The sequence below is a fragment of the Mixophyes fleayi genome, chromosome 1, assembly GCF_038048845.1.
Source record: "Mixophyes fleayi isolate aMixFle1 chromosome 1, aMixFle1.hap1, whole genome shotgun sequence".
Classification (NCBI taxonomy): domain Eukaryota; kingdom Metazoa; phylum Chordata; class Amphibia; order Anura; family Limnodynastidae; genus Mixophyes; species Mixophyes fleayi.
In genome coordinates, this window is record NC_134402.1 from 120,169,526 (window position 1) to 120,186,654 (window position 17,129).

The 17,129-nt window shown below is 40.2% G+C and overlaps 1 protein-coding gene across 1 annotated transcript in view; it reads right to left on the reverse strand.

Moving 5' to 3' along the window:
* LARP1B (La ribonucleoprotein 1B) overlaps positions 1-17,129 on the reverse strand; it is a 46,130-nt gene that overhangs the window by 18,969 nt on the left and 10,032 nt on the right. Inside the window, exons 4-9 of the mRNA XM_075199933.1 lie at positions 14,541-14,600; positions 9,516-9,660; positions 8,798-8,938; positions 5,515-5,652; positions 3,905-4,064; positions 3,634-3,778 (exon numbers count right to left, since the gene is read on the reverse strand). Of these exons, the coding sequence (XP_075056034.1) occupies positions 3,634-3,778; positions 3,905-4,064; positions 5,515-5,652; positions 8,798-8,938; positions 9,516-9,660; positions 14,541-14,600 (789 nt within the window). The remainder of the gene's footprint in view (positions 1-3,633; positions 3,779-3,904; positions 4,065-5,514; positions 5,653-8,797; positions 8,939-9,515; positions 9,661-14,540; positions 14,601-17,129) is intronic.

Below are 17,129 nucleotides of genomic sequence, written 5' to 3' on the forward strand. Positions count from 1 at the left end.
ATGGCGATCCTAGCATCAAGAACACTGGAGGACTCTAGAACTGCCTAGTCAAAGATCCCCTGTCGAGTACTGATCCTGTTACCATTGTGTGAGGCTACAGCAGGTTTGAAAGTACCTGTTGCACAAACAATATGTATTAGGACTTTTAAACTTAGTAAAGTTACTGGAAATGCAGTTTAGGGCATCTGAAAAACTGCCACTCTGCTACCAGTATATTGAGTGGGGCACAGTATGCTGAAAGAAATATTCTTTTTTTATTGTCAAAAGTAGTAAAAACAACAATAGTGAACCATGTCTAATCTTACTGTTTAATAGCATATAACAACATTTCCCACATTCCACTACAATACAATGTATCTCATTACAAAGTAATATTTGCAAACCGACCATTATACAATTTGCTGTATTACCGATGTCACATAACAAATATTTTAGATGTCTCCTGAAGTGCTACAGTTGAATAGAACTATATTACATTCTCTGTACATCCCCTACACACATGCATTCTATGCCACTGATAGTCTGAGCAGCCATGTTGCACAATACAGTCAGCACATTCATCCACTCACAGATACGTGGGAGCAGGGAAGGCAGCCCAAATACTGCTGGTACCCGCCATCCGCCATGGTCCAGATCCACTGGACCATGGCGGATGGACCCACTGACAACACAGCACAAAATGGAAGCAAAATACCGCTAGAAGTGTCTCAATTCCCACTGGACCACTCCTAGGGCAGTGCATAAAGTAGTAAAATTTGTGACATCTCTTAGAGAGTCACATGTTAGTGAATTGTCTACAAAAATTGCCCAACTTCACCCACATTATGCACTACAGCAGTGTCGCACTTACAGAGCGTAAACCAGTGCGTACATAGTTTATCAAGCGGAATCACACCTCCAGTCATGGCAAAAAAAAAAAAAAATGATGTGGAGAAAAATCAGTCATATTGTGCTTTGGAAGCTTATTACAGCATGCCCAAAGATAGCTAGTTTACATGCACAACACTATGGCTTTTCTGATCTTTTAACATGGGGTAGGTTTTTACAAATCATTTTAAAAAATACACTGTAATGAACCAGGATATTAAAGCTGGAGCTAATGTGATAATCCTGGTCTCTTAGGGTTCTCAGTTCATACAGGCAAGACAAATAGGAAATATTACTTTTATTACAGAGTCTAGTACTATAATATAGAGAATAGCAAAAATAGATTGGAAGGTGAGTCACCAATCTTTTAAATCAGACGCTTAGACCACAATGCATGAAACTGCCAATTTGGAAAAAGCCTCAACTTCAATGTCCCAGCTGCTCTGCCCTCTATCAACAGGATAGGACTCCTGACCAGGTCTCCTTGCTCCAGCAAGCTTACCAAGGTGTCAGGGATTGTGGGTCTACCAATGGAGTCAGCACCAACTCTACAGAATGGCTGAACCTGGCAGAAGCTGGTGCTCCAACACCAGTGTCCTGGTACAAAGCATCAGCAGTAGCACACCTAGGGTTTCCCAGACACCCCCCATGCTTTTTCAGCTCTGATGGGCTTCCTGTTTGAGAGGAGGGGTCATAAGGGATGCAACTTGCATATCTGTATACTACATACCGGACTGTGCCAGATTTACCCACAACCCACCTAGCTCCATTTAAGAAAGACAGATACAAATAACCAACATTAGCATAACTGGCCATAACATTGCAACATCATACATAGAGTATGAATTCCAACTTCTGCCTCAGTAATCAACAGTAGCACAAATACACAAAGAGTACAGAGAAAGGGTGTCTAGGAGCTGTAGTCCATGATAGGGAGTGCGACAACTCGATCTCATCAGATACACGTTTCACAAAAAGTACCCACCCCCCAAAAGTTACAAGTATTTGCATTCTAACACAAAAACCATCTGCTTGTCTTAAAAAACACCCTCTGCACTAAATTATGATTTCCCACAAACAAGTTTACAAACACGGATAGTAATCCCAGATGGTCCTGCATCAATATGCCAAATCTCATCTTAATATCTCAGATACTTTGAGATCTAGACCCACCAAAACCATGCCTTGTCTCATAAAATGTATATGGGAGAATGGGCCTTATTAGACTTTGTGGTTAGATTTTAATAGGTTGTGCTCTTACACCAAGCCTAAGATAATAATTATAGTAACTTTCCACACTATGGGGTAGATGAGGATTGCGCATTATTACAGTTACTATGGTAATTTCTCGCAGTTCTATGAGCCGCAAGCAAAAATCTGGAGAATTTACTATAGTAATGGTAATGATGCACAGCCTCGTTGTTCTAGAGAACAACGCTGCTAATTGATTGTGTGTACATCCAAATATCACATACATTAGCTTGGAGAAATGTATTGGAATCTCTTTGTTGCTGACCTACTAGATGGTTAGATCTGAACAAACGTTGTAAAATAATAACCTGGATCACAGATATTTTGTGGGAATTTTAACCAGAGGCTTGTTAGGTGCATATATATTTAACAATATATAATTATGCAGCCACCAGTCAGGGAATGTTCCATTTTAACTTTATAGCTCCTCCCCAAAATAATGATATTGTGAAAAGGCTGCTAAAGTTATTATCATTAATTGATATACACAGGTTAAAATAATAGTAAGAAATGGCTTATTCTGGGAGCCAGATAAGAATTTCCGTGAAAATATTCACGCAAGCCCTATCTTTTATATCTATTAATCTGTTTAGGTACTTTCTCCCTTACAGAATTATTTTCATGACCCCCCCACCAATCTGTTTACAGTCTGTCAATATCATTCTTAAAGTCTGCTTGAATTCAGTATTTTTTTTTTTTAAAAAGTGGTTAGCACTTCTGCCTTACAGCACTGGGGTCATGAGTTCAATCCCCGACCAAGGCCTTATCTGTGAGGAGTTTGTATGTTTTCCCCATGTTTGCGTGGGTTTCCTCCGGGTGCTCCGGTTTCCTCCCACACTCCAAAAACATACTAGTAGGTTAATTGGCTGCTAACAAATTGACCCTGGTGTGTGTGTGTGTGTGTGTGTGTGTGTGTGTGTGTGTGTGTGTGTGTGTGTGTGTGTGTGTGTGTGTGTTAGGGAAATTAGACTAAGCCCCAATGGGGCAGGGACTGATGTGAGAGTTCTCTGTACAGCGCTGCGGAATTAGTGGCACTATATAAATAAATGGTGATGATGATGATATTAAATCTCAGAGCTTCATCAGTAAGAACGTTATTTTGTGTCTGTCTGCTTTCTTTTAGCCCATCTCTGTGGCATCCCTTTCATAATCTTTAAACACTCTCTGAAAACCCATCTATTACTCCCACCTATACTACTCACACTAATGCACCCTCACAACTGTCCCAATCTCCACTCTGGAAGAGGGCACAGCTGAGACAGGAGGGGAGTGTGGCTCACTTAGAATGTAAGCCCTCATGAGCAGTGCCCTCCTACCCTTTCATGTCTACCTTGTGTGTTCCTGTTTTATGTATGTCCTGTTTTCCCTACTGTCCAGCAGAGCATTGTGGCACCTTATAATAATAATTCTCATGGGTGTAAAATAACCGGAAAAGCAAATAGCCAGGTGCTAGATCGTTTCATAAAGGAAATATAGTAATATACGTGGTGTACATTAGTGATCAGTAGACATTACCTCACAAATCAGATTGATATCTGTAGTCAGAGACTGCACTCGATGGAAGCCTGCAATCAAAGAAAGGGGTAAAAATCCTTCAACGTCCATTTTTCTTCTGAGAAAGAAATCTCTTTCCAGGTTTTCCAAACTGAAGTAATATTCACTACAAGGGAATAGTGATATGTTAGTGAGTGTTCAGGTCATACATTACACATACTATATATTTAAATCACAATACAGAGGTCACAACAGAAAGCCACCATAACACATCATACAAGATTATACTTACATCTGACGCTTAATGTATCCTTTCAATAGCTTTTCTTCCACAGGATACACCTGCACCCCAGTTCCACTGTCATAATAATACATCATATTGGTACTATTTTCAGGAAGCTTAGTCTGGAAGGATTCAGTACTTGTACTGTGTTCACGACTACCATAGTGAGCTTTTGCAAAGAAAAAGAGAAAAAAAAAAAAAAAAACATTCAAGTTAGATCAGGAATAAATAAACCCCAAATAACATGGAATTTGTGATTTCAACTGACAGGGCATGTGCACCAGCCTGTTGGATGATCTTGTTACATTCTGCATCTACTAGATTTCTCTGTGTTACATTAGTATTTCTAAAAGGGAATCTCTCCTTTACCAATACATATGGAATAATGGAATACGCACAGTGCAGTAGGATGCTCCAGTAAAATATATTACATTTTGAATTTTAAGCTTTTAAAAAATGCTTTTACAAATAAAGTCAACATGGCAAGATAAACTTCTCCATCTTATTTTTATCTCTCATGTAACTGATGGCATAGAGAAAGTGTTAGTGGTAGGTAAATGTTGGTAATTTAGTACATGTATAGATGCTTTAAGTACTTCCATTCTTATAATCCAATATTAAAATAGGTTATGAAATACTAACTAAAATCACATTGAAAAGAAACTCATGAGCAATGGTAGATAGGGAATGTATTAATCATCATCAACATTCATTTATATAGCACCAGCAAATCCCGTAACGCTTTACAATTAGGAACAAACAGTAATAAAACGATACTGGATAATACAGAAAGAGGGGTAAGAAGGCCCTGCTTGCAAGCTTACAATCTATAAATCATTAAAACATGGAAACTGAATATGGAATTTTAGTGCAGCAAATCTTAAAATGTTAATATGTAGAGCATAGCACATTGACTTGAAAGTGGACAGGAAACATTCAAAGTTCAAGAATAATGTAGATGCAGTTGAAGAGGAATGCGTTTTCTTAAGATTTTAATAAAATTGGTATAATGAGCGCTAGTGTAGAAAGAATGACCTCTGACAATATTAAGGGCCAACTTAAATTAACAATAAAATGTCAAGCACATCATAATACCCCTCCCCCCACCGAACCTATACTTGTGAGACTGGCATGCCTGCAAGGTAATAGAAATGCTTTACAAAGGCTTTTGATAGAGGGAAGGGAACACAGGGAAGGGAAAAGTGACACAGACTCGCTCTGCTTGCTTTGATCCTGCATCTAGTACTATTAGGTCAGTATCCTAAAGAAGTGGGCTATGGCCACAGATTTTTTTAATTGAGGGGAAGGGATACAAATTACTCAACCATAAGGTACTCACAGTGAAAAGTCAGTAAGACTGAACAAGGAATCTTTACCTTCATATATCAAAATATTTGGTTCGAAATGTCCTTTAAAAGGGTAGCCTTTACTGAAACGTACTAGATGACAATTTGGTATCAACCTTCTCTCTTTTTTCCATTATATACAATTTATGTCCGTATTTATTATAAAGATGTCATTTTCAAGTTTCCTCTGTATCATTTTGTAATATACTGTATACATTTATATAAAACACCCCAAAGAAAAAAGAACAAACAAAAAACCAAAACACAACATACTGTGATAGCTTCCTCTCCCCCGGCCTCTTCCTCTGCCTCTGCCTCTCCCTCTGGAATGGCCTCTAGATCCTTCTCTTATACTGCTGGACTCACTTCTTGTGCTTGAGACTTCATCCCGGTCACCATCTCGTCGCCAACCTGTGTAAAACACATGATAATCGGAAGCTAGAATATAAAATATGCTTTATATATTTAATGGTAAAATATGTCAAATAGAGTAAACTAATAACCCATATATAAACTTACAATGGTATCTTACATCAAAAAAATAATAACTTATATAGAGAAGACATGCTCAACATGTGTGTTGGGACCCCAAGTGGTATCCCAGAATCTGTTTTTTTCTGTTCTCTGAATGCTAGATATACAATTCATTCTATTACAGACCAGCTCTCTTGGGATCACAAAACAAAGGCACACAGACACACTGCATCCTAGCTTTAAAAAAAAAACAAAAAACAAAAAAAAGTACAGTTGGACCATGTGTTAAAAAGAGAACTGGTGCATTTTCCGCTCATTCATCCATGGGGATATTGTAACACTGGGGTATAGAGTGCAGTGACATGAGCTTGGGGGACTTGTATGTCTGTCTATGTAACTTCTGTACTTTTTAATATGATTGCTTTATATTTTTTCATTGGTATTTTACTTGAATGTCAGCCCTGCAACACCTGTTGTCTGGTGTGACTTTCCAGTTAGGCAAGCACACCAGAAGGAACTTACTGGGGTGCTGGTTTTCTGTGGGCTCTTCTTTTCCTCTGGCCCAGGTCTTTTGCAGCTCCACATCCTCCTAGATTGTGCAACTGCACCTGTCTTCTCTTTATCCTATTTTTTTTTTTTTAAGCCTGGGAAGGGAAGTACATCCAAAGCCAAGTCTGGAGGTGGCACAGTGGCAAAGCTTTTTGCCTGCACCAGATGTCACTACAAATCTCCATGCTCCCAGTCTGGGCAGATGTCCTGTGAGCAACTGAAGCGGAAGATTAGCGGCCACACTCACTTATGAATACACCCAAGTCTCTGGTCAAAGTTATTTAAAAGTTCGCACCTCACTGCGTGTGTGCCCTAAGTAGCAGAGCAGGAATGCTCCCTTCTCTGCCCCTCCCATGGCAGCCTCTGGGAGTGCAGTTTTGGTCCCCTGTGCCTGGGACTATAATTTCAGCCTCGGTAGTCTCGGCACGATGCTCCCTGGCTTTGGAATTGGGATGCGAATGTAGAGTCCAAGAGGACCTTGCAGTCTCTTTCACACTCTGCGGAGGTTCTGTTTGGTCCTGAACTAGATAAAATCATTTTCCCCCTGTGGCATGGGAAGAGTTCCTTTCTTCCAGTTAATGACCCTATGTCAAAAAGCCTAAAGTATCACTATCATCTCTACGGGGAGTACTGCAAAGAGGAATACATGTTTGGGCAGGTAGGCATCCAGCTGCCAAGTCCTCTAACAAGCAGTCACCATGAAGGGCAGGCTGCCTCCTGGGATGCCCATGGTGGGAGCCTATCAGCTTCTATTCTGGGACCAGTGGATCAATTCCACCACAGACACCTGAGTGAGAGGCATTGCAAGACCAGGGATACATCATAGATATCCTGTAGTACCCACCCAGGCACTTTTTCATCACTTCATACTGGAAACATAGCAAAAAATTTGGCTCTAAGGAAAGCCATTCAACCCCTGATTTCTGTGGGAGTAGCTATTTTTGTTCCAGAACAGCAGACAGGATTGGGTTTTTGCTCAAATTTCTTCCTAGTCCAGAAACCGAACTACTCCTTTCGGCCTATTCTGAACCTAAAATCCTTAAATCTTCAGTTATTGGTAAACAGGTTCAAGATGGAGTCCTCAAAGTGGTCATCAACTCCATGGAACAGGGCAAGTTCATGATGTCCATGGACATCAAGAACACGTACTTGCATGTTCCAAACTGGAAAGTACACCAATGGTTTCTCAGACTTGCGGTTCAGTCCCATCATTATCAGTTTCAGACAAGTGGCGGATCCAGGGGGAGGGGGGGGGGGGGAGGGATGGGGGGGCAATCACCCTCCCTAGCAGGGGCTTGCTGCCGACGGCTGCACACTATGTGCAGGTCTGTTTGGCAGTGACAGGCAGGGACAGTGTGCTGCCCGGCCGCTCTTATTGTGTTTTAAACACAACGTAGTTAAGATCACTTCTTCGACAGGTGGGCTACTTGCTATTGTGTGACCAGTGCTTTGTAGTAACAAAATTGCCATTCAGATGCATCCAACTTCTATAGCAAACGAATGTGTTTGGGCAAGGTAAAAGTTGCTATGAATAAATGACACATTTTCTATGAAATCACTGCCATATAGAACCATTTGTCCACCCTAAATGTAAAACCCCAGCAGCTGTTGTGCAGCTTCAAAGTGTGGTTCCTGAATAGCAAACTGACATCTAAAGCTATGGCTGCATCCAGCAGCTTGTGTGTCAGGAACTTGAAAGTTACATTGCATGCAAGGTGACAGTACGTAGCGCGTTAAAGTGCTGGGCTCCCAAGGGCTGAAACGGGTGGGTGCTCAAAGTTCGCGAGTATAGCTAGGGCCAGTGGAAGCACCTTGGATGTTCAGATACCACCTCCTTCTCAGGAGACTCCACCTGTTTCTTACCTTATGTGGGACAGGTTTGAAGGTGGCTCTTCAGCGTTATAGGCGTCCCTAAACCTTGGCACCATAGAAGCCTGCCTAAGAATGGTTGCACTGGCCTTGTGTGTAATTAGCCTATCAGACGGATCAGTTCCGTTTTGAGGGTACACTCACCAAGTAATCTCAGTGTAGGGGTACTTAGCAAGTTTCAGGGTCAGCAATCCCGAAAAAATTATACATACTACAAAATTTATATAGATTTTGTAGAATCAATTATTCTAGCCGTGCGATTAGCGGAAAATCACAGATGTGTCTAACAATTATGGAAATTTAGACACAAAACTACCACTACAAATAAGATCATTTGAAATATTGTTATGCTGTCAAAGCATGAATAAGTGTTTTTACTTTGCATATGGTGATACACATTACAAATTGGTTATTTCTGCAATTATATTGCATAAAAAGTCCCTGGAAGGAGAGCATTTTTTTTTTTTTACCAATGTATTTCTACACCTCTCTAATGACAGATGTCCATCAGTGAAAGAGTAACAATTTTTCGCTGGTTTATTTGACTTTCCCTTTGTCTTTATCACATGCTTACCTTTGAGATAAATCAATGAAACGGATATTATGCAAGTGCATACACATGCTCTGATTACTCACTATTTTACAAGTGACATACTCTACTCACTGTGAATATAACGTCCTTGTTTGGCATTTCTGGATTTATTGGTTTCAGGTGGGGCCTGTAATTCCATAGGAGAGCTGGGGTTTTTCTCGTTATCTTCTTTCTTGTCTTCCAGGTGTAGTGGAACCCATTTCTGTTTAACAACTACAAAATTAATAGAAAAGCAGTTAGCTATGCTGGATGGTTTACTGGCGTCTTCAACTTTGTATATTTGTCAAGGTAGAAACCTGCTGATTTCTGTAGTTTTCATAAAGGTAATGCTGTAACAGATACAGTATAACAGATGTCAATTTTAACTTCATTAATTGTAATTCTTTAAATGTAGCGTAGAATTAGCCGCTGACTGTGGTGGTCTAGTGGAATTAAAAAAAAAACAACAAAACAAACAAAGCCATTTTAACCTTAACACTAAAGTTAAAAACATTAACAATATATAATGCAGTTACATATCATATTAATTAAGTTGAATGTTTTTTCTTAGTAGCATACTATCTTAGCATTATTTACCCACACTAAAGTTTAGTGTAGGAATGCAGAATATCAAAAGCAGAGTATGGAAGCAGCTCAGAAAAACAGAAGCAACCCAGGATTGACCGCATACATTTAAACTATTGAGGGAAGTATCATCCTGCAAAGCACCAGATTGACCAATAAAATTCATTATTAAAAGAGCAAAAATCCATGCTGGATTTCCTCTAGCCTCTGTCATAGTAATGCACACCTTTTTTCTTTTCAGCTGCAGTCTGGACATCCACCTCACGATTCTCTTTGCTTTCATGGTCATCTTTCCACACCGTCTTATCATTACTCTTCTCCTTTATAGCTGGTGTGTTTTTGTTTGGAAGATTGCTAAAAATTTGTTGGCACTGTAATATATAAACATACAAAAAGTTGACCAAATGCCTAGCAAACTTCTTTGAGAAGTCCAGGTAAGAGAACAATTTCAATTTATAGGTCCCGGTGGATTAACTTTTATCCAGGGCCAATATTATGCCAAAAGTATACTAGTTTTCGTTTCCAAATTGGACTGAGATAATCCCTTCGATGACATTTTGACATCCAATCCTCCTCATAAACGGACGATCTCTTTACATTATAATTTCCTAAGAAACCTTCAACATCACACCACAATCAAGACAGGCCTTAACCAATGGTCATTACACATTCCAGAATTAAATGGTGACATACTAATTAAAACCTTGAGTACTTCCATTAAACTACTCCCTGCATCCACATATGTAGAAATGTTCTCCATGGAAAATATTAAGAAACATCTATCACTCCACCATAGTCCCATAATAGATTTCTCAGATAACTCAAACTGGCCCAAGTGTGGTGGATTCTCACCTTACTTATTCCACTGTTTTTGGACATGTCCTGTAATAAAAAGCGGAATTGCCAGGAGGAGATTTACAATGGCAGAATTGGTAAACTATTTGACTTTGTATGCTGAAGCATTAAGATTGCCCTTCACTGGAGATAAGGGGCCTAGCCCAAACCCTGAAAAACAGCCCCATACCATTATCCCTACTCCACAGTTTGCATAATGCAGTCAGGCAGGTAACGTTCTCCCGGCATCCGCCAAACCCAGACTCGACCATCTGACTGCCAAACAGAAAAGCGCGATTTGTCAATCCACATAACACGTTTCCACTGCTTCACTGTTCAGTGTCTGTGTGCTTTACACCACTCCATCCAACACTTGGCATTGGTCTTTGCGATGTCAGGCTTGCATGTAGCTACTCGGCCATGGAACCCAATTCCATTAAGCTCCCACCGCATAGTTTTTGTGCTTCCATTAATGCCAGTGGAAGTTCGGAACTCTTCAGCTATCAGCAGAGAGTTTGCAACTTTTACGCACCATGCGCATTAGCAGTCGTTGACCCCGCTCTGTGATTTTACATGGTCTTCCGCTTCGTGGCGGAGTTGCTGTTGTTCCCAAATGTTTCCACTTTCTAATAAGATCACTTACAATTGACCGTGGAATATCCAGCAGGGTTGAAATTTCATGAACTGTCTTATTGCAAAGTTGACATCACAGTACCACGCTTGAAGTCACAGAGCTCTTCAGAATGACAAATTTTGTATCACAAATGTTTGCAAATAGAGACTACATCGCTAAGTGCTTGATTTTATACATATATATATCTGGTAGCGGGTCTGATTGAAACACCTCAATTCGATAATTAACAGGTGTGGCCAAATACTTTTTTCCAGTGTCAAAAGTAGTCCTATACTACTATTTGGGGCATCTTCTAGCACTTAAGCAGAGCGCACATTTAACAATAAAATATGCATGACTACTTTCTCATTTATATGCAAAAAAAGTTAGGAATCGTTCACTAAAACAAGATTTATGCATGTATTCAACGCATGTCCAGGCAGTCATTCTGTTTCCGAATGGAAAAATAATTACAGCTAATGTTATTTGTAGTCTATTGAAAATGTTATGTTGTAGGCTGGTAGTCAATATTCATGTGGTTACATGGCCTCTTAATTTGGAGCTGATAATCTGTGCAATAGGCAGGCATGTAGCCAGCCTAGTTCAACATCATTAAGGAAAGTTAAGAACACAATTAAGCAAGTTTTCTTACTCAAGTTTTCTGGACAAAACCATGCTGCAACGCAAAGGGTGCAAGTTAGTTTATTATTTTGCACATAAGTTAAATACTGGCTTTTTTTTCATATAGCACACAAACACTTGATGGCTTATGTGTACAGTGAAATTTAAAGTTGATCTAGGACATGCCCTACCCCAAATATAAATCTGCCATCACATTTTAAATTTACCTCCCCCTCCAATGCAACATTGTTTTGCCTTACTTACTTTTGCTTAACTTTCTTTAAAGAATCAGGCCCTATATGGTTAGGATAGGGCTACCATGTGTCCCAGTTTTCCCAGGACATGCCCCTTTTCTCCACTGAAAATCTTTTAACGGACAACAGTTATTTCCCCATAATTTAAACTCCTGTTAAAATCAATTAATAGGACATTTTGTAAAGGTTCTGTGGCTGGATCACGTAAAATAATTTCTTGTAGAAATTTATTTCAATTAGTGGTGCAGGCTCCTATTTATATAATTGCAAATGTACGTATTTTTTTTAAATATATTTATATGTGTTTGTATGGAAATGTGTTGATTTTGGAGACAGTACGTCATGTTTGGGTTTTGTAACTTTTCTATAGGAAGTCCCAATTAAGCATCTGAGTGAAGGGGATGTGTTTTTCTAACTGTCTGGAGACAGGTAATCTCATGTTAATTAGACCTTTTCATTGCTGAATGACCAACACGTCTGTTGATTCTGAAAGCAAAGGGGGGTGTAATTAGACTTACTGGTAGACTAACTGTGTGCAGGGCCGGATTAAGACATTATAGGCCCCTGGGCTAGGGGTACTGTGAGGCCCCCCATTTGTCAAGCAACTTATGCCCAATCCGATATTGGGGGGCCCCCCAGTAATATCGGATTTGGCATGTCTACCCCCTCACAGCCTAACCCTAATTTTTCCACCGCATCTTAAACCTAACCTCCACCTACTGCATCACAACCTAACTCTAACCTATTCCTACCTCCTTTTAGTCTAACCCCATGCTTTTACCTACTCACAGCTCCCCTATGCAACCACTAAACTGCACCCCAACTTCAAATGAATCTGCAGCCTAATCCTAACCTAGGAAGAGAATATATTCATAAAGCTCACTTGTTTTTCTGGATAACATGTCAAGTGCAATATATACAGACATTATATATATATATATATATATATAAATAATCGCTGTGTGCTTCTCCATAGACCTGGAATAAAACAGCATCTGCTGCACTGCGGTTCTCCTCCTTACTATGTCAGAGTCATCATCTTGTGTTCCCTGAGTTTGTAAGTCGCTTTTCCCCTCACTTTTCTCTCCTTCTGGTGGCTGTCACTTCTCCAAATGGCTGTCGCACCAGTCTAATTACTCTTTACCATCAGTGTTCCAAAAATGTCTGCGCTGTTTAACCTGCCCCTAACGTAATCTATCCAATATGACCAAGCTTCTATGCTTGTGCTATTTTATACATGCTATTTCACTATATATAAACTGACCATAAAATATCTGCAAACATTTTTAAAAATCCAGGGAACATTAACACACACCCTCACTGTCATTGTCACACACTTTTTTGATTAGTTACTAACTACTTACCTGTGGTGGCGCGCGCTCAGCTCCGTGATGGACGAGACATCCGTCTGGGCTGAAGTGAAGTGAGTCACGCGAGAGCCTCTGCAGTTCCCTCTGTGACAAACAGCCTCCTTATTCGCTGCCGGGTCCGCCCCTTCAGGACAAACCAAGTACGAAAGATTCCCCTACCACCCAACACCATCCCGCGCGCCGACGGGAAACAAATTAAAAGAAAATGTACTGAAAGTAAAAAACGCATGAATCAGTGTACGGATGGCCAATCCGCCCCTAGCCCCGACCCGATGAAGAAAAAGTCGGCGTTTTTTTTTTTTTTTTTTTAAATAAAGAGACCCATTTTAAAATCTTTAGGGCCCCCAGGTGCTCGAGGCCCCTGGGCTGCAGCCCAGAAAGCCCCCGGGTTAATCCGGCCCTGACTGTGTGTGTAAGACTCATGCAAGTGATCACAGTTTAACGTGAATTTTGCAAGTTAAATTGCGAGATTAAAGAAAATGTTATATACTGATGGTAAACATTAAATATCCAACCTCAGACCCTGTGCTAGCAGCAAAGTAAAGAGGTGTTAAACCCCTCTAGGCTGAGTTATGTGCAGGCTGCATGAAGCACCTGGAGTGGTAAGAGGAGCAGGAGGCTGGATTACCTCCTGCCAGTGAATCTGTATGAAAAGCGGACTGTTTGACCAGGTAATGTATCAATATTCCATCTGTACCTTTCTGGATATCACTAGTATCTCAAAATAATGTATGTAACTGCCCTTTTTAGGGCATCTTAAGTTAATAATCATCACTGTTTAAGTAACCTGCCTTGACACCTACTTACCTGCTGTGACCACAGATTAGACTAATCTAATCCATTATCCGGCTGTTCTGAGGTTGGGACACAGCATTCCAGTACGAAAGGTCTGCCTGCTAACTTGCAGCTCTGGCCAGTGTGATAGGCCAGGAGGAACCATACACAGCAATCCTGATCTAAATGAAGAGGTCCAGGTGCCCAGTGAGGAGGTAAAGCAGCAGCGAAAGGACGCGGTTCTAGATGTTGGTGTAGGAGCCTAGTGGTGGCAACAGGGTCCTCCTACTGCGAAAGAAGGGTGTATTTGAAATAAAGAAAGGGGACGATGGCAAGGCAAGCCCAGCCGTGCCCCAGCAACACAACAGACAGGGTGGCATAGGAGGTCCATCCAGTCACAGGTGCTAACAGGTTTGACCATAAAAGGAATTACAGGGTGGATTATACAACCTGGGCAAACTTCAGATGACATAGATGTCCTGGTTTCTCAATTAAATAGCCCTAGCTTGAAATAAGCAGGATACTACAGTATTGGGAAAAATAAATCAAATATTGAATAAAAATATTATGAACTACTCTAACTCCATGTTCTCAAGAGGATGGGTAGATAGATCTTTTCAAAAGAGAGATGTTCTCTCTTGCACAACAGAGTAAAATAGGGTGCAATTACTGCAAATCATATCACATTGCCTAAGCATGCAAGGATTATAGCAGATCATAATTCCTCTCCTTACAAAGATGAATGCATCATTAGGCCTTCTTGAAGGGCTTGAATATACACTTACCGCATGGTTGGCAATTTCACTTGGTGTTGGCCAGTTTGTGATGTCACTGAAGTCACTAGACTAGAGAGAATACACAACACAAGTTTATGGTCATTCTGCCCATCAGCTATTCCAATTGCATACAGAAAAGCATTCTATACATAGCCAACATACATTAAGCATAGTGGCGATTTTTCAACTGGGATAAATAACCAACAAATCTCAACTTAAAAAGGTTTAAAACATGTTCTAATAGACAGGCATTAAATGTTATTGGAGGGTGTCTCCCCAGTGATTTTACTGTAGCGATTCGTGTCACCGTTGTTAGTCCAGTGAATAAAATGCTACTGGAAAATCCAGCTTTATTGAAATTAAATTGTATTTAACAACAATATGGGGATGGGGGGGGGGGACAAAAACATAATTATGCTCTTAAATACAGGTTTGCAGATTTAAAAAAAGAAAAAACACAAGAGATCCAAATTATATTTTCATGTCTCAACTCTTCTCATCTCTCAAAACTTCATCAGGATAGGGGAAGGGGGGGGGGGGGGGGCGGGGGGGTCAGAGAGAGATCCAACTGGTCCACAGTACATACGAAAGGAATAGGAGTCCTGCAATTTCTCCATTTCCTAGTGGTAACCAGTAGTGACTCCTATTGCTTTTTAATCAGATACGAGCATTTCCACTTTTATGGTGATTTTTGAATAAAATGTTTTAAATGCACTATGGAGCACAGACCATTTTTCCCAAGGAAAGAGCAGGCTTTTGCAAGGTGAAGCTAGATTTTATATGTTTTAGTGCACGTGAAGTGAAGCGCACCATTACAAAAAACACTTATGGCCAGATGTGTCACAAGAATTCCTGGATAACAGGTGTAAGTTCTTAAATATATCCTATAGATTGCAAGCAGTGCCCTCTTACCTCTTTGCCTGTATTACCCAGTATTGTTTATTACTGTGTTTGTCCCCAATTGAAAAGCATTACAGAATTTGCTGGCACTATATAAATAAATGTTGATGATGATAAAACAAAGCTGTAGATATAAAACAGAGATTGCCAACGCTAAATACTGTGTTTTGCAAAAACTCTTTGAAGAAGAATGTTAGAGGCTGCACACTCTCCGATGGAACGCATTTGTACTTCAGCATTCACACTTGTTCTCAGAGACAGGATCACAATCTCAGTGGAAGGAGGGGGTGGAGAGTTTATGCTATGAAGGAGCATGCCGACAAGAAGGTTGTTCCAAAGCCTCTCGGCTCACTACTTCAAGGTGTCATGCGACTATGGTTATCAAAAAAGACCACTACTATGTATCTTCTCGCACTAGAGTAGTAATGTTATGTATATTAATAAAAAAATATTTATTAAAATATATTGCAATTTTAGCAATATTTTAAAATACCTTCTAAAAGTGCAGATTTTGGCAGGGCAGTCCTGATACAGGACTGTCCTGTAGTCCTGTATCAGGACTGTTATTTAGTCTCTTTTGCTTTTCCCCCCCAATTGCATGGAACACATGTTATGCAATTGTATTTGGTTTTCATTGGATTTAATAACAGTTTTTGGTCATGTTTATTACATGTGAGAACAGGTGTGTTGCAACACCAAAACGCTGGGAACCCCTGACCCTCACCTACATACAGGTGCACATTACACAGATATCTGAACAGAACATATTATATTTAGGCGCAGATGCACACTATGTGCGAAGATGGATTTGATTAGCATATATGGCTTCCTTAAATTATGAAGCCACAATTTTGTTCAAGAAGTCTAAAGGAGCAGATGGAGTAACACAATCATGCCATCTAAAGGTGCAAGAACAGCTTATGAAAAGATTACGGATTACCTTCAATAACAGCATGTGCATTGTGACTTGGAGGAGGAAGGGGGGTGAAAAAGTGGAAGGGTCATTGTGCAATAAAAGATCTGAAGAATATTTGGAAGTTTATTACTGCTGTACTGAGTCCAAGCTGAAAGATATCATTAAATGTATTAAAAAAAGTAGGAGCAGCGGTGTCAGTCCCAGGTGAAATGGTAAACACATTAGAGAAAAGTAAGAAGAGCAGGTTTGAGAGCAAAATAACTTTGACATCTGCTCTCTTTGATTTGTTTGTGGAATATGCTAATTTCAAAAAGATTATACAGAGCCCATAGGGCCCTCAACCCCAAGAGCGATTCTCAAAAGAACATTATTACTTGGTTCTGTGGTCTTAAGAAAGATTTTGTTTGGCAACTGCTAGGGGGGGGGGGGGGGGGAGCGCGGAATTCCAGGTTTTTAGGACTATCCTCCTCGAATGCTGCCACAGATATCTTGCAAGCTAATTATAATTACAGGCCTTCCTGTTCAATTTGATTGTGAATAATGATGGAAATCACACTCATTAAATCCCTTAAGTGAGGGTAAAGGTCTTCTAGCTAAACTGGGAATTGAGCTTCATTATCAAGCACCAGAAGTCTTCCTGCAGACTTGATAGAATGTGGCTCCAGGGTGGTCACATAAAGGGTCCTCTTTCAAGCAATCTCTTACAGGGCAATTTAACAACTGACACCTATTAGCCCAGTTGGACCAAATTGGTTCTTGCTGTTTGTTTCTTATATGTGATC